The 22,885-nt window shown below is 46.9% G+C and overlaps 1 protein-coding gene across 15 annotated transcripts in view; it reads left to right on the top strand.

Annotated features, from left to right (window-relative positions):
- Window positions 1-22,885, top strand: part of LOC147635791 (SCA7 domain-containing protein SELMODRAFT_431321-like) — a 106,839-nt gene that overhangs the window by 64,122 nt on the left and 19,832 nt on the right. For 12 of the 15 annotated variants that reach the window (XM_086803212.1, XM_086803203.1, XM_086803207.1 and 9 more), the window contains 3 exons: window positions 18,465-18,578; window positions 19,124-19,228; window positions 19,372-19,507. In XM_086803212.1, coding sequence (XP_086659338.1) covers window positions 18,465-18,578; window positions 19,124-19,228; window positions 19,372-19,507 — 355 coding nt within the window. The remainder of the gene's footprint in view (window positions 1-18,464; window positions 18,579-19,123; window positions 19,229-19,371; window positions 19,508-22,885) is intronic. The other 3 variants (XM_086803217.1, XM_086803208.1, XM_086803218.1) reach the window with 1 other exon arrangement.

The raw sequence follows: 22,885 nt of genomic DNA on the forward strand, positions 1-22,885 counted from the left end.
ATACACGGACCGGAGGCACGGTGGTAGACTACATTATGGGGTCTTTGGAGGCATCACAGCTTGTCACCTCATTCTCCATTCCACCTCGTCCTATTGGGGCAGATCATACATACTTGGCATTTTCACTAGCCGGATCACCAGTATCACCAGCCCCCCACATACCGACGCCACACACTACCATCTACTTCACACATGACATGGCAGACATATACACTGGCAGAGTAGAGGATGGGCTCCTACTCATGGATCCCCTGGCATCTATGGATACCATTACAGCCCAGCTCGCATCACTCCTACACACGGCTGCATTACAGAGCTTCCCACATCATGTACACTCAGGAGAGCCTGCGAGACCTGGGACTATGCCCCAGAACAGATGGTATGATGACGAGTGCAGAGCCCTATACTCACGACTCCGCATACAGAGAGCCTTGGGAGCCATCACAGAGCAGGAGTCGAGGAGAGAGATGAGGAGACTTACTCGCCGCAAAAGGCGGGCCTTCGCAGAGATACAGGAGCTAGAGATCTTTCATTTCTTCATGAGTAGAGATAGCCCTGTCTCATGGCGGCACTTCAGAGAGCCCCGGACCCCGACACCTATTGCAGACCCACAGACATGGCACACATATGCAGAGGGTCTATACCATGCCCCACAGCAGCCACCTATACCTCAGCCACAGGAGCCTCGACCTACCACAGCTAGCTTCTTTACCCACTCGATGGTACAGGAAGCTATCCGCCGCCTACAGCATGGACGGGCCGCCGACCATATGGGCCTGCAGGGTGAGCATCTCATATATGCAGTAGATTCTTTAGCTCCTTTTCTTGCACACCTGTTTAACAGGGCACTAGCAGAGGGTTTGCCTGCGGAGTGGACGATGCACACCATTGTGCCGATTCACAAAACAGGGGATATGCTCGATCCGAGCAACTACAGGACGGTTATGGTTGGCCACGTGCTGGCCAAACTCTATGGTGCAGTGCTGGAGCAGGAGCTTAGCTTATATGCTGAGCGAGCAGGTTTACGCTCATCAGGGCAGGCAGGCTTCAGGAGAGCTTTCTCTACCACTGACCATGTATTCACTTTGAGATGTATGATTGATCAGGCCAGAGTGAGGAAGAGAAAGCTCTATTGCTGCTTTGTGGATTTCCGCAAGGCATTTGACACAGTACCACGAGAGAGGCTCTTTCAGCGCCTGCAGTCTCTTGGCATACCAGCAGATATGACATGGGGCATCTATGCATTATATGAGCAGGTTTTTGGGCGAGTCAGATGTCCAGGAGGTATGTCCGAGACTATTGCTAGCACCATTGGTGTGAAGCAAGGATGCCCACTTTCCCCCACGCTATTTGGGTTATACATTGATGAGGTGGCTGACTTCATTACACGGGGAGGCGGAGATGGAGTTGATTTAGCAGGTACCTCAGTACATATTATGCTCTATGCTGATGATATTGTATTAGTGTCTGAGTCCCCCGGTGGTCTACAGCAGCATCTACATGCACTCCATGATTTCTGCACACAGAGGGGTCTTACTGTGAACCTTGGGAAAACCAAGGTTATGGTCTTTCATACATCGAGACAGGGCAGGAGTCAGCTGACATTCACTCTCGCAGGATGCCAGGTGGAGGTGGTGACATCATACGTGTACCTAGGGGTTACCTTCTCTGCAGCAGCCACACGCTTTACCATGGGTTCAGCAGCCAGAGCTAGATTGACACGGGGATATGCAGCATTGGCTATGCTAGAGAGACAGTGCCACCAGGCGCATTTTCAGGAGCCCCGGACGAAGGGGTGGCTATTTGACACATTAGTCACACCGGCATTGATGTATGGAGCAGCAGTATGGGCGCCAGGCCTTGCTACCCATTGGTGGACACAGATAGAGAGACCACAGGCCCTCATGATGGCACGCATGATACGCAGCAAACCGTCAGTACCTCATGACATTATCCGAGCAGAGTTTGCTGCGCCTCCTATGATGGTAGAGGCCATATTTCAGACTATATGCCTGCTAGACAGATTCAGAGAGATGCCACAGGACAGATTATCATACAGAGCTTTTCAGGCATCTAGACAGTTGGCTGAGGCAGGAGACAGAGGATCATGGTATGCACAGGTCACACATTGGTTCTCACAGCATGGCCTAGACATGGATCATCTACCACCATTCCAGTATGACAGGGATGCACCACATATCCGTCTCTCTCATAGTGAGAGGAACAGAGTACTGAGACAGGATCTATGGCAGCTCTATACACGAGAGACATGGATATCGCCTACACAGCCTCTTCCACCGAAGATGCTATACTACAGAGATCACTTCATGAGTATCACTGATGATGGATTTATAGAGAGGCCTAGATACATGGAGGGCTTTTTACCACACGGCTCCCGAGTGGCTATTGGTCAGCTCAGAGTTTCATCACACCGATTGGAGATTGAGACTGGCAGAGCAGCACGGATCCCCCGAGAGGAGAGGGTATGCAGATTGTGCAGAGAGGAGGTGGAGAGTGAGGAGCATTATGTATGCAGATGCAGAGCATATACAGCCATCAGAGAGAGATATCCCATTTTATTCAGAGAGCCACATTCCCTACGCCAGATCTTTGAGGCAGCAGACCAGCGCATACTGGGGAGATACATTCTAGACATACAGCGCCACAGAGAGACATTATTACAGGCTCAGACAGCCCCAGAGGGGGGGCGACAGACACAGATTACTACATTTTTTCAGAGATCCATACCCCTCCCAGCCCCTACACGGCAGGGAATTACTCTCCAGAGAGCAGAGACACTTAGAGCCCGCAGGAGACAGAGGACACCTGGCTTTCGGACACCACGCCTATACCAGAGAGAGATGACAGAGATCAGAGCTCAGTTTCACAGAGAGGGTGAGGAGCGACTGGCTCGCTTCAGAGCACACCCAGGCATGTTCTTCAGGGAGCTGTGGACACCCCCTTCACTGATGTATACCATTTTATACCCCCAGTATGGTACAGGATGGAGCTAGCTAGGTTGCATATCATGATTGTATACTCCATGCATATAGCTTTGCATTCTCCTAGTAATAGAGCTCCATCCCCTACACACCCAAATTCAGCTTTTTTATTCAGTACTTTTTCATTTTGTTGGGATGACAGAGGATACCCCATACATGTACTCCAATTTGTCTCATAGGCCGAGTTCGGTCTTTTGGAAGACGTTAATAAAATCTTTCTTTCTTTCTTTCTTTCTCTCTCTCTCTCTCTCTCTCTCTCTCTCTCTCTCTCTCTCTCTCTCTCTCTCTCTCTCTCTCTCTCTCTCTCTCTCTCTCTCTCTCTCTCTCTCTCTCTTGCAAGCAGGAGGTGCAGTCGCGCAAAACTCTCTCTCTCCACATTGAATTCTCTCTCACACTCTTGTGAAGGGTGCGGCAAGAGAGACAGAGGCACACAGGCGACTGGCTGATCCTCTCCTTGGGCACACAGTCGGGCTGCAGCATACGTGGGTGGTTTTTCTTTGAAAAAGCTGGTCGGCTGGGCACACAGGACAGAAATGATCTTCTCTCTCTCTTTGGCAACAGCCTAATATCCTTTGGTACTGCCTTGCACCCTGCACAATTATTGGTTGTGCCAATGCCTGTCAAGTGCATAACGACGCGAGAAATGGTACTGGTGAGCTGAAAGTTGCAATACTTGCATTGCCATCGTCGCGTTCCAGATCCACCTTGCCCTGGCGTGTTGACAATGCGGATGACATTGGTGTGCTCTTGCCAATACGGGTTAGTTGGCTTAGGCATGATGGCTCTTGAGACTTTTGTCTGCACCTGCCAAGTGCGCAGCACATATGCTAAGGACTCAGGAATAACTTATAAGCGGCAAGCCAGAGGTCTTGTGTGACGCGGAGAAAGAGATAAGACTCAAGAGGGAGAGAAAGAGAGAGAGAGAGGAAGATGCTCAGTTTACCTACAGGCACGCCAAAGTTCCAACGCTGTGCAAATGTTTTCGCCTGGTCTTTTTCGATAATTTTCTGCTCTCTGTAACGCACGCTCTCTGCAATAAGTGTATACAATACAGTGTACATTAATCAAAGGCCTAGTATGTACCCAAAGGCCAGGTGGGCGCCCAATCAGACAACGCACGACGATTTTCAGCCCCAAAAAAACCTCACGTACGGATCGATCTGTACACGTATGGATCCGTACAGTACGGCCGTACGGTACGGATCGGATCCGTACGTACATATATGTCAACCTTGCACCCGCCCACAAGCCGTTTCTGGAAGACAGCACGTGGGGGATGCCCTTAGGATCAGAGCAAGACACCAGTCATGTTCTCTCCAGACTGTAAGGCCTTGGGAGAGCTGGGGTTATCACTAGACGAGTCTGTGTCAGTGTCATGTGACTTGTCTTTGCCCTTCTTGGAAGACTTGCCCTTGTCCTTGGCTTTGCCTTTGTCCTTTGACTGACAATCCTTTAAGAGGTGGCCTTTCTTCCCACACTTGTAACACCGACTCTGAACTTTCTTCTACACTGTCGAGAGTGCCTTATCAGGTCCAATAGACGATGAAACTTTCAATTTCCCCTGAGAAACTAGGATGGATTCCTCTTCCAAGAGGAGAGTACACAGATCATCAAACTCGAGGGAACGTGTTGTGATCTGAACCCGCAAAGCTCGGGAAACCATGTCATAATCTGCAGGAAGCCTGATGAGGAGGAGAGCAGCTAATTGAGAAGAGGTCAGGGCAGTACCCATTGCCACTAATTGGTCATGAATTAGCTTAACCTTCATCACAAATGACTGCATGGAAGTCCCTGCTGTAAACTCCAGAGAAAAGAGCTGACCCAATAGGTTGACTACCGCATTGTAGAGTCCCGTGCATATAGGTCTGTCAGCTTTCTCCAAACAGAAGCAGCACAATCCAATGTTTGCACGGCGGGGGAGACCTCTGGTGAGATGGCTCGTACAAGTGCAGAGTGAGCTTTTGAGTCTTGATTCTCCCAAGCTGAAAGTTCGGTGAGAAAGGCATCCTCCTGTCCTGAGTCCACTTCCTAGAGCTTGTACGGCATTCGGGCTTTCGTTCGTGGCCTTGAACAATCTCCAAGAGACCCTTGTGTGTGAACCAGACCTTCATCTGTAGCTTCCAGTGATCATATTTTGTACCACTGAGTTTGTCCTCCTTGTTCGTTGCAGGGGGGACCCATGTCTGCCTCAAAGAAGCTATGTCTCACACAACCTTTGTAGCTAAGCAATCCACGTGCTCTCTCAAGCACCTTTCCACAGAATCCAACTAGGGACTAATAGCCCCCTCTGAAGACGCAGGCTGGACAGTAGCAAAAGAAACCCAAAAAACACACCACCGGGAACCTCCTACCGGAAGAGGGAGGGGATCTTGGAGGGAGAAGAGCTGATCTGCCACTTGTCTGATGCACTTGCTGAATCTGCAGCTAGATCTCCTCCACTTGCCTCTGTAGAAGAAAACGGAGCCTGGGGGCTGGCTGACAGCAGTTGGAGAGCTTGTAGAGAAAAAACGCAGCTAAGAGAGAGAAACCCAGCCACTGTTTTGAAGGATCTACAGCTTGGAGAGTCTAGGGAAGCAGAAAACGTAGAGGAACAGATTGTGCAGCAGCCAGAGCCTAGGCGAATGATACCATGAAAGAATGTGCACAAGCGGAAGCAAGGAACATGAGAGAGAGAGAGAGAGAGAGAGAGAGAGAGAGAGAGAGATATTAACATCTACGAGAGGCCAAAGTCGGCCTATGAGACAAAAAATAATACAACTGTGTTCTTCCGGTCATCGGAAGAAAAGACACAAAAGAAAAAGTGTGCATGTCTGAATACAACTGTGAATCATCATGGATCGGTGGAGCCCATATACAAACCATATAAGGGGGGTGGGGATGTGGATGGAGTGCTAAGGCAAGATGCATCTCTATATGCTGAACGGGTAGTACAAGCATGCTATGCAGATCTATGTCTAACTCCATCCAGTGCCATAAGAGGGATATAAGATATCATACATCGCCGATGCTGAGGCTGTGAATGGCATGAACATGTACCCTGAGTCTGAATGAAAGCGAGCTAGCCTCTCCTGTGTCTCCATCTGGTGTCTCATTCGGATAGCTGCTATCTCTCGGTGACGGAGTCGGGGTGCTCTATGTCCAGTCTGTCTAGGTCTCCTCCTGGCTCTCAATTCCTCTGCTCTCTGTGCGGTCACCCCACGTGGTACATCAGCTGGCACTGGCATAGCTCTCTGGAAGAAATCTGTGAGCTGGGACTGTCTCCCACCCCTAGTGGGAGCGAGTGTCTGGAGGAGTCTCTCTCGAGAACTATGAAGCTCTAGTAGTAGTCTGCCAAGCTGTCGCTAGTCCGAGGCCTCCATCAACTGATGTAGTGAAGAGTGCTCCTCAAACAATCCTGCATATCTATCTCTGACCCCCTGGTGGGCTCTACATCTACATACAAAGTGATCCTCAGTCTCCACCTCCTCGCGGCACAATCTGCATATCCGCTCAGCTCTAGGAACCCGTGCCGCTCTCCCAGCCTCTATCTCTAGCTGATGTGATGAGACTCGTAGCTGTCCAATAGCAACACGAGAACTGTGTGGCATGTATACATCCATGTACCGCGGTCGATGTATAGACCCATCCCCTGAGATGCTCATAAAGTGGTCTCTATAATACAGCATCTTCGGTGGTAGTGGGCTCTCTGGTGCTGTTCATGTCTCCTGTATGTAGTGCTGCCATATGTCCTGTCTCATCACTCTGTTCCTCTCATTGAGAGAGAGGTAACCCCGTGGAGCAGACTGATCATACTGAAAAGGTGGCAACCGCTCAATGTCTATACCATGATGTGAGAACCACTGTAGCATCTGTGCATACCAAGATCCAGTGTGTCCAGCCTCGGCCAGCTGTCTGGATGCCTCAAAAGCTCGGCGGGATAATCTCTCCATGGGCATCTCCCTCATCCTGTATATAAAGGAGATCGTCTGGAACAATGCCTCCACTGCCATAGGTGGTGCAGCAAACTGAGCTCGAACAATGCCGTGCGGGACGGATGCTGCGTATCATCCTCGAGAGCATCAAGATCTGTGGTCTCTCCAGCTGTACCCATGTGGAGGCTGCAAGCCCTGGTGCCCAAACCGCTGCTGCATACATCAAGGCTGGTGTCACTAATGTATCAAAGAGCCACCCCTTCGTGCGGGGTTCCTGAAAATGTGCGTGATGACACTGACGCTCAAGGCCAGCAAGAGAGAGAGAGAGAAAGATTGCAAGCAAGAACTGAGCTTTATTAGCTTGAGGTTACAGAGTACAAGAGCCAGCAAATAGGGCAGAAATGATATGTTGGAATGACTAAGGGAGCAACTCTTATATACTAGTGAAGGAAGCAGTGGGCTGTAGGAAAACAGGCCGACAGCTACACGACACCAAAAAAGATGCAATATTTTAAGAGGCGCCACGCTTTGGGGCCAATTGGTCTTTTGTGCAGGAGCACTCTAGCTCCACTTATTTCTTTTTCTTCTTCTTCCAAGTTTATTATTCCAGTTTGTAAAGAGATTGAAGTGTGATTAAGTGTGCTCACCGCCCGTCAAGTTTCTGAAGGCCGGTTTCAAGGTTCCATTGCCGGGATTCATGGTCAACTTTTTCAAGGGGCGAGCCTGTAGTCGACACAGAACTAGTGCGGAGATGAAGGATTTATCTTCGGAAGAGGACTACTACTTCTATGAAGATGAGGAAAGCGAGCAAGAAATACCTTTCGATATGCCAGAAGCTGAAGATGATGATGCCACCTATGAAGCAAAGATGCACAGTTTGATGGAAGGATTAATGGAACTCGCGAAGGACTCACATTTTCCACAAAACTTTAAAGATGATTCTAAACCACGGAAGCAGGGGTCTGAGAAGAAAGCTAAGCCTCAACATTCGGCTCCCATCCACCCAAATTTTCAGCCATACCCCGATTCTTCTTCTTCTTTTCCCCCACGTATACATGGAAACCCTTTTAATACTTCTCATCCTGGTTACTTTGGCGGAGGCTCTATCTTTCATTCCATGACAGGTGTACCCAACATGGGCATGACTGGGAGCTATGGTATGCAACAAGGTATGCATGGAGGTATGCGAGGAGGTATGTATGGAACTTTTGGTGGTGGTGGTGGAAGTGCTTTTGGTATGCCTGGTATGGGAGGTGGTATGATGGGCATGGGATCTATTGCTGTGGGCACCCATATGATAATCTTGTTCAAGGCGAGAAGCCAAAAGATTATAAAAGGGTGGTGTTGCAGTAAAGCTTGATACTTTTAGTGGTGCAAAGGATCGTTTGAAGGCTCTCACCTTCATTCAACAGTTTGATGTGGCATTTTCTGGTGGTAACTTCACAGAGGCATCTAAGGTACGAAAGGCAGCTTCTTTCCTAAAGGGAAATGCTCTTCAATGGTGGTCAACACTTCATCAGGGAATAGCACCAAGCACTTGGGTGGAGTTCAAGCAAATCTTCTCTTCCTTATGGTTGACACCAACTTTTGAGATGGATGTTATGACAGCTTGGCATCGATTAGATTCCAGAAATTGTAGCAATCTGGAAGAATATAACTAGAAATTTTGGGATGCTCTACTACCGGTCACATCCTTTAGGCCCGTGTTACTAGTTGAGCAGGTAGAGACATATTGCTGTGGGTTACCCAAGGAGCTTCGTGATTATTGCATTAAAACAAAGGTCATTAATATGACTCAGATGATAGCAAATGCTCAGATTGGATATGCCATGCTTACTGGTCAGATGTAAGGATTCAAGGATCAATGTCTCTTTTCCAAGAAAGTATCAAAAGAGGCAAAGGAGTCAAAGGAGACCAAAAACACTGAACCACGAGAGAAGGGGCAATCCAAGAAGAAAAAATTTCAGCCCTTACCTCAAAGGACAGATGAAGAAAAGAAAGAGCTTATAGCTGGCAACAAATGTTTCTCTTGTGGAGGAGAGGGACATCGGTACTATAGGTGTCCGAAGAGAGCACTTAAAAACGCAGATGATTCACAGGAAGAGCCTAAAGCAAAGAAACAGAAACCGTCTGCTGGACTAGTACCTGACTTGATAGGGATGCCGCAAGCAGAGGTAGAAGAACTTGATGAGATTCTTCAACCGGAATAGATTTTGGTACATAAAGAAAGAAAAGTCAGAGGAAAAGTTTCACGTCGATATTTGGTAAAGTTTGTGAACTATTCACCTATGGATTCGAAGTGGATGGAGGAGGGTGACTTGGCAGATTCACCGAGGATACTACAACTTTACCTTGAGGCTTTTGGTTTGAAGCCTACCTTAGAAAGTGCTTCAATAGGTTCAGCTGTGGATTCTGGAGTACTACCTGTTACTCAAGAGGGGAGTGACTCCGCTCCTTTGTCACAGAGTTCACTTGGATGAGATCTGGAAGTCGCTTGGTGTTCTTATCAGCACACCTGAGATATTGAACTGGATTTCTATGATGTATGTGTACTAGTCACATGGTTTGATTCATGGATATACGAATCTTTTGAGAGAATGGGGACGCCTATTCTAGACTTTCGTTTGATATGCATCAGTGTTTACTCATGTTCATGATGTACTGCTAATCGTGGGTCTTGAGGGATGGCCATGAGCGGAGCAGGTAAAGCATCCAGGGGGACATGACTATTCACGAGGTGGATGCTCTTGATTTATGTTATTCAGATGTTCTGTTTCAGTTGACAGGACATCGCTTTCTCATTGCTCTATTAGGTTCTGTTTCAGTTGGCAGATCCTTTGAATGAACAATCGAGGGCGATTGCTTTGTTTTAAGAGGGGGGTATGTTATAGGATTGAGAATTTTACCTCTTCTTCTTAAGCATTGTTATTATGTTTTAAACCTATTTAGCATTCACTGGTCATGTTTTACTCTGTATATGCATGTGTAAGTTGTACACATGTGTGGGTGCAGTTACATGCTTGGTGTGTGTGTGTACATGTGTGTGTGGCCATTACATGTACGGCTTCGAATTGTTCAGTCCATTGTTCTGGCTTATGTCCAATTCTACCTTCCTCTCTTACATTGGTCATCTCGAGATCTTTCTTCTTTTATATCTCAAGCCATGGAGATTTTTTGGAAAACTAAGCTTCATAAAAAAGCTTTAAGGTTGCTCAAAATGGACCTGCTTTGCTCGCCAAAAATGCATGGTCGTTTGAATATTATAAACATCAAATTTCATGTGCTGGCAAGAAAGATCACTATGCTCAAAACCTTTTTTCAACAAGAGCAGCCTTGGTCTATCATGTTGGCAATTTTGTGTGGTCGGATGCGCACAAATGCTTATGGTCGTTGGTTGGTTGATCCATCCGAAGTAGTGCTTGGCAAATTTCAAGGTAAAATCCCTGGTTGTCCATTTTCTACTTCCTTGATTCAGGATTGGAATAAAGTGCTCTCTCGCATCAAATGGTCTCCCCATCCTGCTTCTATAGCTTCCTCGCTTCGAATGGAAAGCATACATTGGAGTGCTGTTTTTTACTCTCCCCTTGCTGTACAACAACCAATCAGAGCTTACAATCTTATGAAGTTAGGCATCCGGTTCATTGACGACGTAGTGGATACTAGAGGGCAAATTCTTTCTTTTCCGGCAGCATGCCAACAATACAATCTTGGGATGCATCATAGATCTATATGGAAAGCTATTGCAGATCTCTTACACCCTTTCATTCCGATTCCAACATTGGATGTAAGAGACAGGCTTCAAGATTGGCATCTTCAGTCTTCAAGTTCAAGATTATCCTCTCAACCTTTGCATCTACTGACTTCTATACAGGCTTATCGATTGATATTACCTCCTCCATGGATTGCTCATGTGTGCATGTGTTTTTTTTTTCCCTCTTACCTTGTTGCAGGTGTAGCAGCCTCTCTCAAGGCTACTTGTGGGGGGTCAGCCCTTGCAAGTACAACAAGTATAGGCAACTGACACGTGGCACAGGTGACGTGGCAGATGACACGTAGTACGACTGGCTTCACAGGTTGGACTGCAACTGATGTGGCGCACAGCTAACAGGGTCGCAGTTGATGACGTGGCGGTTGGCTGCAGGCACTGAAGTAGTCGTACAGGCAGCTGGCACGTGTGGCTAGTCAACTGAGGCAGTCCTACAGGCGCTGCAATCGTAGTGGCGCACCCAAGCAAGAGAGGCGATGGGCAGCTAGATGCGAAGACGCCAGGCAACAGATCGCGTGAGAGGCGACGGGCAGCAAGGAAAAGCGCCGGAAGGAAAAAAGTGTCGGGCAGCCCCAAAATCGCGAAAGAGAAAGCAGCGTTGAAAATAAAAAACGCATCGCTGTACAAATTTTATATATATATATATATATATATATATATATATATATATATATATATATAAAGAGAAGAAAAAGCTATTCGATAGTCTTTTGGGAAAAGCCTTTGTAATAGATTTTTCCCAAACTTGTACAAAAAGGGGGCCAAGGCTCTTGTTTCACCACAACACACAAACTGGGTGAAAGTTTGAGAAGATCTCCTCCACGTGAAGCAAGGAGGCATTTTCTTAGGAATTGTACAAGGGCTACGCCGACCTCGAGTTATAAATGAATACCTACGGGGGCGCCAAGCTTTGGGGGGGCCAATTAGTCTTTTGTGCAGGAGCACTCTAGCTCCACTTATTTCTTTTTCTTCTTCTTCCAAGTTTATTATTCCAGTTCGTAAATGTGCGGGAGAATTAGGGTTAGGTCATGTGGGAGACATACACAGAGAAACAAGGGAGAGAGAGAGAGAGAGTTGTGGGGGTAAGTCAACTCATCAATAGCATGAGTGTGTGACTCCCCTATCACACATGTATATTGCACTAGTACACATAGTGCACTTAGTACATTAAAAGTACTAAGTGTACTATGTACTATAACTTATGGGCTTGTACACACTATAAGGGTGGGCATAACGCCTTTACCCCAACAACCTCCCACTTAAAGGCAAAGTTCCCTTAAGTAAAGGAAAAGAAAAAATCAGCATGTACATGATAATATACAAGGCCATATCAAGGCTGAAAATGGCCTCATCCAATGCCCATCAAGTGTCTGCAATGAGCAAACCGCTCCGGAGGCAAACTCTTTGTCAACAGATCAGCCGGGTTGTCATCCGTATGAATCTTAACAAGCTGAATTTGCTTGTTCTCTATCACCTCTCTGATGAAGTGATACTTCACATCCACATGCTTCGTCCTTGCATGAAAGACAGGGTTCTTTGCCAACTGGATGGCACTCTGACTGTCACAATGCAACAATGGAATATCCCCAGTATAACCCAAATCAACCACTAACCGAGATAGCCATAATGCCTCCTTGCAAGCCTCTGTGGCTGCAATATACTCGGCCTCTGTAGTAGATAAGGCAGTGCACTTCTGCATCCTGGATATCCATGACACAGCACCTCCTGTGAATGTAAACACATAACCGGTAGTAGACTTCCGGTTATCTGGATGACCGGCATAATCCGAATCCGTGTAACCATACACTAATGCATCCTGTTTGCCAAAGCAGATGCACATATCCTGTGTGCCCTTCAGGTATCTCATGACACCTTTCACTTCTTCCCAATGCTTCTTGCCAGGTTTGGCCATGTATCTAGAAACCACTCCCACTGCAAATGCAATGTCCGGCCTAGTAGCAACCATGGCATACATGAGACTGCCACAAGCTGAAGCATACGGAATCTTGGCCATATCAGCCCTGTCTCTATCTGACTGTGGGCTGTCCATAGCACTGAGTTTCACATATGGAGGCAAAGGAGTACTAGTCTTCTTCCCCCCGTCCATATTGAACCTCTGCAAGACTTTGCCAATGTATTCCTTCTGAGACAAATACAACACATGCTGATTTCTGTCCCGAAGTATCCGCATACCCAAAATGTGATTTGCATCACCCAAATCCTTCATATCAAAGGTTTGATGCAGCCTCTGCTTCAAGGCATCCATCTCTTTACGAGATTTCCCGGCAATCAACATATCATCAACATACAAGATGAGGATCAATAGACTGCCATCCAAAGCTTTCTTGGTGTATAAGCAGTGATCTATGTCACTTCTCCTGAATTTCTGGGATTTCATGAATGTATCAAATTTATGATACCATTCCCTTGGTGCCTGTTTGAGCCCATAAAGACTCTTTTTCAGCTTGCATACAAGCTTCTCCTTTCCACTCACTGCATAACCCTCTGGCTGCTGCATATATATCTCCTCATGGAGATCACCGTGAAGAAAAGCAGTCTTCACATCCATCTGAATCAAGTCCAGATCATCATGAGCAACCAAAGCTAATACAGCTCTAAGTGTGGTCATTTTGACCACTGGAGAGAAGATCTCATCAAAGTCCACACCATATTCCTGCTTGAAGCCCTTAGCCACTAACCTGGCTTTGTATCTTGGCTTTGCATCTGGTGCAACTTTGAGCCTGTATACCCACTTGCATGGCAAAACCTTCTTGCCTGCAGGCAAATGCACCAACTTCCATGTTCCATTTTTATGCAGAGAATCCATCTCTGACTTCATGGCACGCTCCCAAAGAGCCTTGTCTGCCCTCTGTAAAGCCTCTTTATAACATGAGGGCTCCCCACAGTAAGTAAGCATCAAGTAGTCAACCCCTGGAACAAACCTGTCAGGGGCTCTGGAGGGTCTTGTGGACCTCCGTACCCAATGACCATCTTTTGCAGGTTGCTGTCCAGCCTACATATCACCCATTGGTGGCTCCTGTTCCATGCCATAAGGCTGAAATATCATGCCCGGTATCTCCTCTAACTGTGGTATATCCATAGGGATATCTTCTGCCATATTTGGCTGTCCATTTGGACCATTTTCAGCACCATTTAAGGGCTGGTTTTCCTGCTGTAATGGCTGATTTACAGCCCTTTGTTGTTGTCCATGATGTCCATCATCATCAAAGATGACTCTGCCAGGCTCCTGTTGCCTTGCAGGCTCCTTATACATGCATGTTTCATCAAAAATGACATCATTGCTGCGTATGATCTTTCTATTCATGGGATCCCAAAGTCTATACCCCATTTCACCTCTGTCACCATATCCTAGAAATATGCATTTGTGAGACTTAGGATCAAGTTTGGTGCGCATTTCCCTGCGTATGTGCACGTACGCAACGCAACCAAACACTCTCAAGTGCTTGTATGACGGAGGCTTCCCTGTCCATACTTCTTCTGGCACTTTCCCACCAAGCCTCGTGTTAGGTGACCTGTTTATAAGGTGAACGGCTGTCATAACAGCTTCAGCCCAAAAACCATGAGGTAATGCAGCATGTGACAACATAGAACGGACCTTCTCCTGAATGGTCCTGTTCATCCTCTTTGCTGTCCCGTTTTGTGGAGGATCATAAGGAGTAGAGAGCTCCCTCTTGATGCCTTTAGCATCACAAAAGTCCTGAAACTGTTTGGACATATACTCTCCACCATTGTCGGAACGCAAAGCCTTCAGTGTTTTGCCAGTTTGATTCTCAACATGAGCAACAAACTTCTGAAACACTGAGAATGTATCACTCTTCAAACGAAGAGGATAAACCCACACCTTGCGTGTGGCATCATCTATAAAAGACACAAAATATTTTGCCCCTCCCAAAGAAAGCTGAGGCATCTCACATACATCTGTATGCACAAGCTCTAACTGAGCATCTTTTTGTCCAAGAGCTTTCTTGTGGGGGCACTGTAGTTGCCTACCATATAAACAATGCTCACAAAATTGAAAACTTGAAAACTTTAGAGAAGGCAAGTAACCCAAACGAGACAATTGCTCCATTCCTTTGACACTCATGTGTCCCAACTGGCTATGCCACATAGAAATTTCCGGCAGCTCGGTTGCATTTACATTAGCATGGTGACAAACACCTGCATGCATGAAGTAAAGAGTGTCCACCTTAGAGCCTCTGGCAACAACCAGTGAGCCCTTACTAATTTTCCACTTTCCACTACCAAATGTGGTAACATAATCAGCATCATCAAGCTGTCCAGTAGAAAGCAGGTTCTTCTTGATCTCAGGCACATGCCTGACATCATGGAGCATAAGCTGTGAGCCATCTGAAAATACAAGCCTCACATCACCTCTGCCAAGAATCTTGCATGCATGGTTATCACCCAAATAAGCCACTCCTTCATTGCCAGCAGTATACCTGACAAACAAGTCTCTGCAACCTGTGACATGAAAGGAGGCACCTGAATCAATGATCCATGAGTGCATACCATGACCACCTGTAAGAAGTGAATGGGCATCAAGTGAAGACGTAAATAGGACCTCATCCTCACTGCCACCTGCATGTGACACATTGATTTCTTCAATCTTGACTCCACTTTTGCCCTTTGGCTTTACATCTTTGGCTTTATCTTTCTCTTTGTCTTTGCCTTTTCCCTTTTCTTTTTGATCATTTTTCCATTTGTAGCATTGCTTTTTCATGTGTCCCTTCTTGCCACAATAATGGCATTCCAAATCCTTTTTGGAGCGAGACTTGCTCCTTCCCCTTTCTTGGCTTTTACCCCTTTGCTGGGATCTCCCACGTGCATTCATTGCATTGGACTTTCCAACAGAGTTGTTTTTCCTGTTCATCTCTTCTTGAAGAAGAGCACCCTCAACATCTGCATATGACAGCATAGCATTCGAATTGCTAGTGGCTGTCCTAAATGTGTCCCAACTCTCTGGCAAAGTGCATAATAGAAAAGTGGCTTTGAACTCATCGTCCATTGCCAACTTTTGATTGATGACCTGGCTGACAATACCATTAAACTCATTTAGATGGGCTGTCATAGAAGCCCCTTCCTTCATCTGAAGGCCTATGAGTTTCTTCAACCAATACACTTTGCTTGAGGCACTTTGTTGGGCATACAAGTCCTGCAATCTCTGCCACATTCCCCAAGCTGTCTTCTCTTCACGAATGCTGAAAAGTAATGAGTCTGACACAGACAACATGATAGTAGATCTTGCCAGCTCATCCATATCTTCCCACTCTTCAGCAGTAAGAGAAGCGGGCATCACACCCCTTTCTTTGATAGGCTTGTGCTGCTTTTTCTGGAGCAACACATTGTAGCACTGGGTTTGCCAAATATCATAATTATGCGAGCCTTCAAGCTTCTTGATGTGAAGCAATGAAGAGCTCTCACCTGTGGTTGCCATAGCAAAATGCAACCTGTCAATGCCTGACTCCCTGCAAAATGTGCAAACACTGCACCAAAAGCACACAAAGTACTCACAGTTTTTCTCCCAAGCTTTATCTCCCACTGCGGAAGCACAAACGCAACTTTTCTCCCACTTTATGTGATGAAATCACCAAAATCTGGTTGCTGCAGATTTTGGACAGCACCTTAAATGTGCTCTGTGGCCCTTCCAAAGTACTGTACAGCAGTACCAAGTGCTCACCAATGATGTACCAAACCTGTACCGGCAAGTACAACAGCTGAAATTGAACCTTTTCCTCACTCAAATCAGTGTACAGCCATGCCAAAAACATGCACAAAGCTGTGCCAAATCTGTACCAGCAGGTACAATAGCAATAAATGCTCTCTTGGCTGTCCAAATGAGTAAAAATCAGACTTTTACAGTCCCGTACACTGCATAAAACAGTCCCGAACAGAAATTGGGCAAAAGCCCCTTGACTGCAAGCTGATTTTTGAGGATTCAAGGCATAAATGTCTTGCCTGCTGCTTTGCCAAGCTCATCAAGCATACAAACTTGAAAAGCCCCTTGATTTAAGATCAATTTTTGATCATACATGGTACACTGACGCACATGAAGGCATCCAGAGTGTTCACGATGCTTCCCCCTGGCCACATATACATCCAAATAATGAAAGCCCCTTGATTTACAGGCACATTGAGTGCTTGTAAGGCATCAACACATTATCCACAGCATCAAATGCGATTGCCTGCATGCAAATCAACCAAATCGGCACAAAAGCCCCTTGATTTGCACTGCAATTTGCTGCAATTTTGCCCAAATGTGCGATTTTTCACATCATACAGCATGTATGAGTGCTTAATTGCACAATTACATCAAAAGCCCCAAATTTCGACATCCAATTTCCTGCAAATTGATCCTGATTGTGACCAATGTCACCCAATTTTGCCAATTTTGCTCAAAATTGAACAATTCAACACCTGTACCTGCTCAATTGTTGATTGTACTTGCTCAATTGCAAATCCCCAAAAAAAATTGAGGAAAATACCTTGTAATTTCTGATTTTTCTTCAATTTGCAGGCGGGTTTTTGTTGTTGCAGGAAAAGAGGGGTTGATGATTGCTGCTTCTGTTCTGTGCAGGTGAGAGGGGCGAAACTTGCTGATGTTGAATGCTTTGATGTTCACTTTAATGCTGCTGAGACCTGCCTGCTTCTCTGCGTGTGCTGAAAATACAGCTACTGTGTGCTGAAAATGACTCTGCAGGGCTGCTCGTGGCTGCTGAGCAGCCCGCCTGGCTGCTGGGCAGCCCTCGCTTGGCTGCTGGGCAGCTGGGGCAGCCCACGCTGCTGGCTGGGCAGCAGCTGAGCAGCCCACAATGGCTGGGCTGCCTATGCGCAGCTGCTGGGCAGCAGCTGAGCCAGCCCACGCCTACTGGCTGGGCAGAAAAAAAGGCGACCAGAAAGGATACAGGCAGCTCCAAGAGGGATTCAGCAGGCGACCAGCATGACAGGGCTGAATACGACCAGAACAGAAGGACAGAAATCAGCAGGAGCCATCAAGGAGAAGAGGGAGGGACCAAAGCTCTGATACCAGTTGTGCGGGAGAATTAGGGTTAGGTCATGTGGGAGACATACACAGAGAAACAAGGGAGAGAGAGAGAGAGAGTTGTGGGGATAAGTCAACTCATCAATAGCATGAGTGTGTGACTCCCCTATCACACATGTATATTGCACTAGTACACATAGTGCACTTAGTACATTAAAAGTACTAAGTGTACTATGTACTATAACTTATGGGCTTGTACACACTATAAGGGTGGGCATAACGCCTTTACCCCAACAGTAAAGAGGTCTAAGTGTGATTAAGTGTGCTCACCGCCCGTCAAGTTTCTGAAGGCCGATTTCAGTGGGGCTGGTGCACACACACGGGGACAAGGGGGAAGGCGTGCAGGGCTTTTTTTTTGGGGGGGTGGGGAACACATACATGAACTTTAACTCCTTCCCAAATCTGTAGTTCTCGCTTTACTCAGGAGATGCGCATACTACGTAGGTTTAAGGAGGTAGAGGCTGAGAAGCACTTTAAATAGCATTGTTATTTGCATAATGGATTATAAGTTGAGAAATAAGCTCTTTATCTTTTTGACTTAGCTCTTGACTTTTAGGTGCTCTTGTTTAAATTTCTAATTTGTGTCCATAGACCTTCACGTTTTCTCTATGGTTATCTGATCTCCTTCCTTTCTTTGTTTTTGGATCAAGCAATTTGGTTTGCCAAATTGGTTGTTTATCATTGAATCAAGTTTCCAGCAGCTCATGCATGTACTTTGCTTGCAGAAAGGTGCACATCCTTGATGAATCCAGACGAAACTATAGAAGAACTGGATGGTGGAACAGGTCATAGAAGACCACCTCGGAAGGCACGGATGAAGGTGATGTCACCTAGTAACAGTATCCTGATTAAGACAGGACGATTTTTTTTTTTTTACGAAGAGGTGCAGTAGGGAGAAGTGGAAAGACCTTACACATAGATCGAGATTGCATTTATCAAGGCTCTGTAGCTCACCTATTTAAGAGGCACCTTTATCAATTATAATTATGGTTAATGGCTTACTGTCAAATTTATCTTTGCCACATAAAAAATAATTAAGCTCATCTCTCTCACATAGGGGTTTATGAAGAGTTCCTAGGGGAATTGACATGTTCTGCAGATAGTAGAAGGCTCATCAGCTTGTTTCTTTTGACACAGTGTGAGCTTACAGCTAGCAGAGGCACACACGTCCATCAACACAACATCTTTCTTGACAACAATTTTCTGTGTTATGTTGAAAATCTTGCTTCTTTTTATTTTCGGGATGGATGTTTTATGGTTGGGCCTGTTAGCTGAATAGTGAGGCAATGGCTATCCTAACATGAGGTGTCCATTGTCACATCTAAGCATTATCAAGCCATGCCATCATAATTTAAGACAATGTACAGTTCTTATCTTTTCTCAGATCACAATATTGCAGGTGACACAGACAGGTCAGAGTCTTTGGAAGTTGATGATGCAGCACCTGACTCTGCTGTTGCTTCAGCAACCAATCTTGAAACTCCAACAGGTGGATTACTCATTTTAAGAAGCTAAAAAACTTTTTGGTGTATCAAGATGGAAGCATTCTAGTCAGCTAATAAGCACACCCAAAAATCATCACACTTGCACTTCATATTGTACCTCAATAGTGTATTTTATGGCTTGCTGCAGGTGTGGTGGCACATACACATGGAAACGGTTATCCTACAAGCAAAGATGGTGAATGTATTGGCCTAAGGGGTGCTGAGTGTTTAGATTTTTCAGCTCCATCATCGAAGCGAACCAAGATGTATGCCAAACCTGCAAGGTTCTCCAAATTGGTGTTGATTATTATGGAGTTTCTCTGTAGAAAAGCAGTCAATTTTTGCATGTGTGAAGCTCTCTGTAGACTTGGCCACTGAGACCAGAGTCCAATCTGGAAGGAACGCATGAAGATGAGAGGCTGGAGGACGAGGGTGAGGGTGGGTCCTAGAAAGGGCTGAGGGAGTGGCTGCAGGCCCGCTAGATCTGCAGCAAGTGTATGATCCGTGATATCCTGCAGTAAATGCTCGTAACAGGTTGCCGTAGTAACCGTTACCTTGGGCTCTGCAGCCTCGGGGACGTGGCACCCACCATGTCGGTGGCGGGCGTGCCAATTGAGAACCCCTAGGTACACGTATGATGTCACCACCTCCACCTGGCGTCCTACTGACTCCTGCCCTGTCTCGATGTATGAAAGACCATAACCTTGGTTTTCCCAAGGTTCACAATAAGACCCCTCTGTGTGCAGAAATCATCGAGTGCATGTAGATGCTGCTGTAGACCTCCTGGAGACTCAGACACTAATACAATATCATCAGCATAAAGCATAATATGTACTGAGGTACCTGCTTGATCAACTCCATCTCCGCCTCCCCATGTAATGAAGTCAGCCACCTCATCAATGTATAACCCAAATACCGTGGGGGAAAGTGGGCATCCTTGCTTCACACCAATGGTGCTAGCAATAGTCTCGGACATACCTCCTAGGCATCTGACTCGCCCAAAAACCTGCTCATATAATGCATAGATGCCCCATGTCATATCTGCTGGTATGCCAAGAGACTGCAGGCGCTGAAAGAGTCTCTCTCGTGGTACTGTGTCAAATGCCTTGCGGAAATCCACAAAGCAGCAATAGAGCTTTCTCTTCCTCACTCTGGCCTGATCAATCATACATCTCAAAGTGAATACATGGTCAGTGGTAGAGAAAGCTCTCCTGAAGCCTGCCTGCCCTGATGAGCGTAAACCTACTCGCTCAGCATATAAGCTAAGCTCTTGCTCCAACACTGCACCATAGAGTTTGGCCAACATGTGGCCAACCATAACCGTCCTGTAGTTGCTTGGATCGAGCATATCCCCTGTTTTGTGGATCGTGCATCGTCTACTCCGCAGGCAAACCCTCTGCTAGTGCCCTGTTAAACAGGTGTGCAAGAAAAGGAGCCAAAGAATCTACTGCATATATGGGATGCTCACCCTATAGGCCCATATGTCGGCGGCCCGTCCATGCTATAGGTGGCGGATAGCTTCCTTTACCATCGAGTGGGTAAAGAAGCTAGCTGTGGTAGGTCGAGGCTCTTGTGGCTGAGGTATAGGTGGCTGCTGTGGGGCGTGGTATAGGCCCTCTGCATATGTGTGCCATGTCTGTGGGTCTGCAATGGGTGTCGATGTCCGGGGCTCTCTGAAGTGCCGCCATGAGATAGGGCTATCTGTACTCATGAAGAAATGGAAGATCTCTAGCTCCTGTATCTCTGCGAAGGCCCGCCTTTTGCGGCAAGTAAGTCTCCTCATCTCTCTCCTCGACTCCTGCTCTGTGATGGCTCCCAAGGCTCTCTGTATGCGGAGCCGTGAGTATAGGGCTCTGCACTCGTCATCATACCATCTGTTCTGGGGCATAGTCCCAGATCTCGCAGGCTCTCCTGAGTGGACACGATGTGGGAAGCTCTGTGATGTAGCCGTGTGTAGGAGTGATGCCAGCTGGGCTGTAATTGTATCCATAGGTGCCAGGGGATCCATGAGTAGGAGCCCATCCTCTACTCTGCCTGTGTATATGTTTGCCATGTCATGTGTGAAGTAGATGGTAGTGTGTGGCGTCGGTATGTGGGGGGCTGGTGATACTGGTGATCCAACTAGTGAAAATGCCAAGTATGTATGATCTGCCCCAATAGGACGAGGTGGGATGGAGAATGAGGTGACAAGCTGTGATGCCTCCAAAGACCCCATAATGTAGTCCACCACCGTGCCTCCGGTCCGTGTATGACCCCCCTGTGGGAAGCATGTCAACCCTCTTGATCCCGGCCATTGTAGCATCCCGTTATAAATAACGAGACGATGCCTGGCTCCCAACTCTAGTAAGTGGTCCCCATAATGTCCTCTGTCTGGTCCAATGTCCTCTGATGCCCGACTAGCCCCTATCTCCTCTGGATCCACAGGGTGGAGGATCTCCATGTCATCATAGTCATACACCTCACACTGTCTGCTCTCTGTGTGTGGGCATTGAAGTCACCCGTAAGAAATACTTCCCCTAGTGTAGAATAATGCATAATCTCCTCTGACAGACAAGTGTATGGCAAGGCTCCTGTCTCCTCCTCCTGTGGCATGTCCTTTGTAATGACATAGGAGGATCCTGATGGAGGAAAGTAACATAGGGCTATGTATATAACCCTGTCCTGTGAGAGTTGTAAGCTGATCCTCATGTATCTGGCCTCTGGATCCTGTGCTACCCCTCCCAGTCTCCCCTGTAGCTCCCGTCTGAATAGAATTGCTACTCCCCCGACCCTCTCGAGGTACTCTGACGTGTGGTCCTCCTGTATGCTGACTCCCACTGGAATCCCTCTACTCGAGGTAGCCCTCTCTCTGGGCTCTGATGTGTCTCTGTCAGAAGTATGATGTCTCTCCCCACCATAACATGCTCCAGTCGTCCTAGCTGCACCTATAGTGAACCATTACAGTTCCATACTGCCATGTGTATCTGTGTGAGTGGCCTGGTCTGTGTCCCATAGGCCCCAACCCGCTAATCCATGGGCTGGCCATCAATGATGACCTGACCATCTCGATGGAAGGCCTTCTTGCCTTCTCTCCTTGCGTGTAAGACTTGTGGCATGCAAGCTCTCCTATGCTCTAGCGCGTCCTCGTGAGATCGTCATCCAAGAAAATAGGAGAGAGAGAAAGATATATTAACGTCTACGAGAGGCCAAAGTCGGCCTATGAGACAAAAAATAATACAACTGTGTTCTTCCGGTCATCGGAAGAAAAGAAACAAAAGAAAAAGTGTGCATGTGTTTGGATACAACTGTGAATCATCATGGATCGGTGGAGCCCATATAGGGGGGTGGGGATGTGGATGGAGTGCTAAGGCAAGATGGATCTCTATATGCTGAAGGGGTAGTACAAGCATGCTATGCAGATCTATGTCTAACTCCATCCAGTGCCATAAGAGGGATATAAGATATCATACATCGTCGATGCTGAGGCTGTGAATGGCATGAACATGTACCCTGAGTCTGAATGAAAGCGAGCTAGCCTCTCCTGTGTCTCCATCTGGTGTCTCATTCGGATAGCTGCTATCTCTCGGTGACGGAGTCGGGGTGCTCTATGTCCAGTCTGTCTAGGTCTCCTCCTGGCTCTCAATTCCTCTGCTCTCTGTGCGGTCACCCCACGCTGGGACTGT

Source organism: Cibotium barometz, chromosome 9 (assembly GCF_041138505.1).
Source record: "Cibotium barometz isolate CiBa-2024 chromosome 9, ASM4113850v1, whole genome shotgun sequence".
In the NCBI taxonomy this organism is placed as follows: Eukaryota; Viridiplantae; Streptophyta; class Polypodiopsida; order Cyatheales; family Cibotiaceae; genus Cibotium; species Cibotium barometz.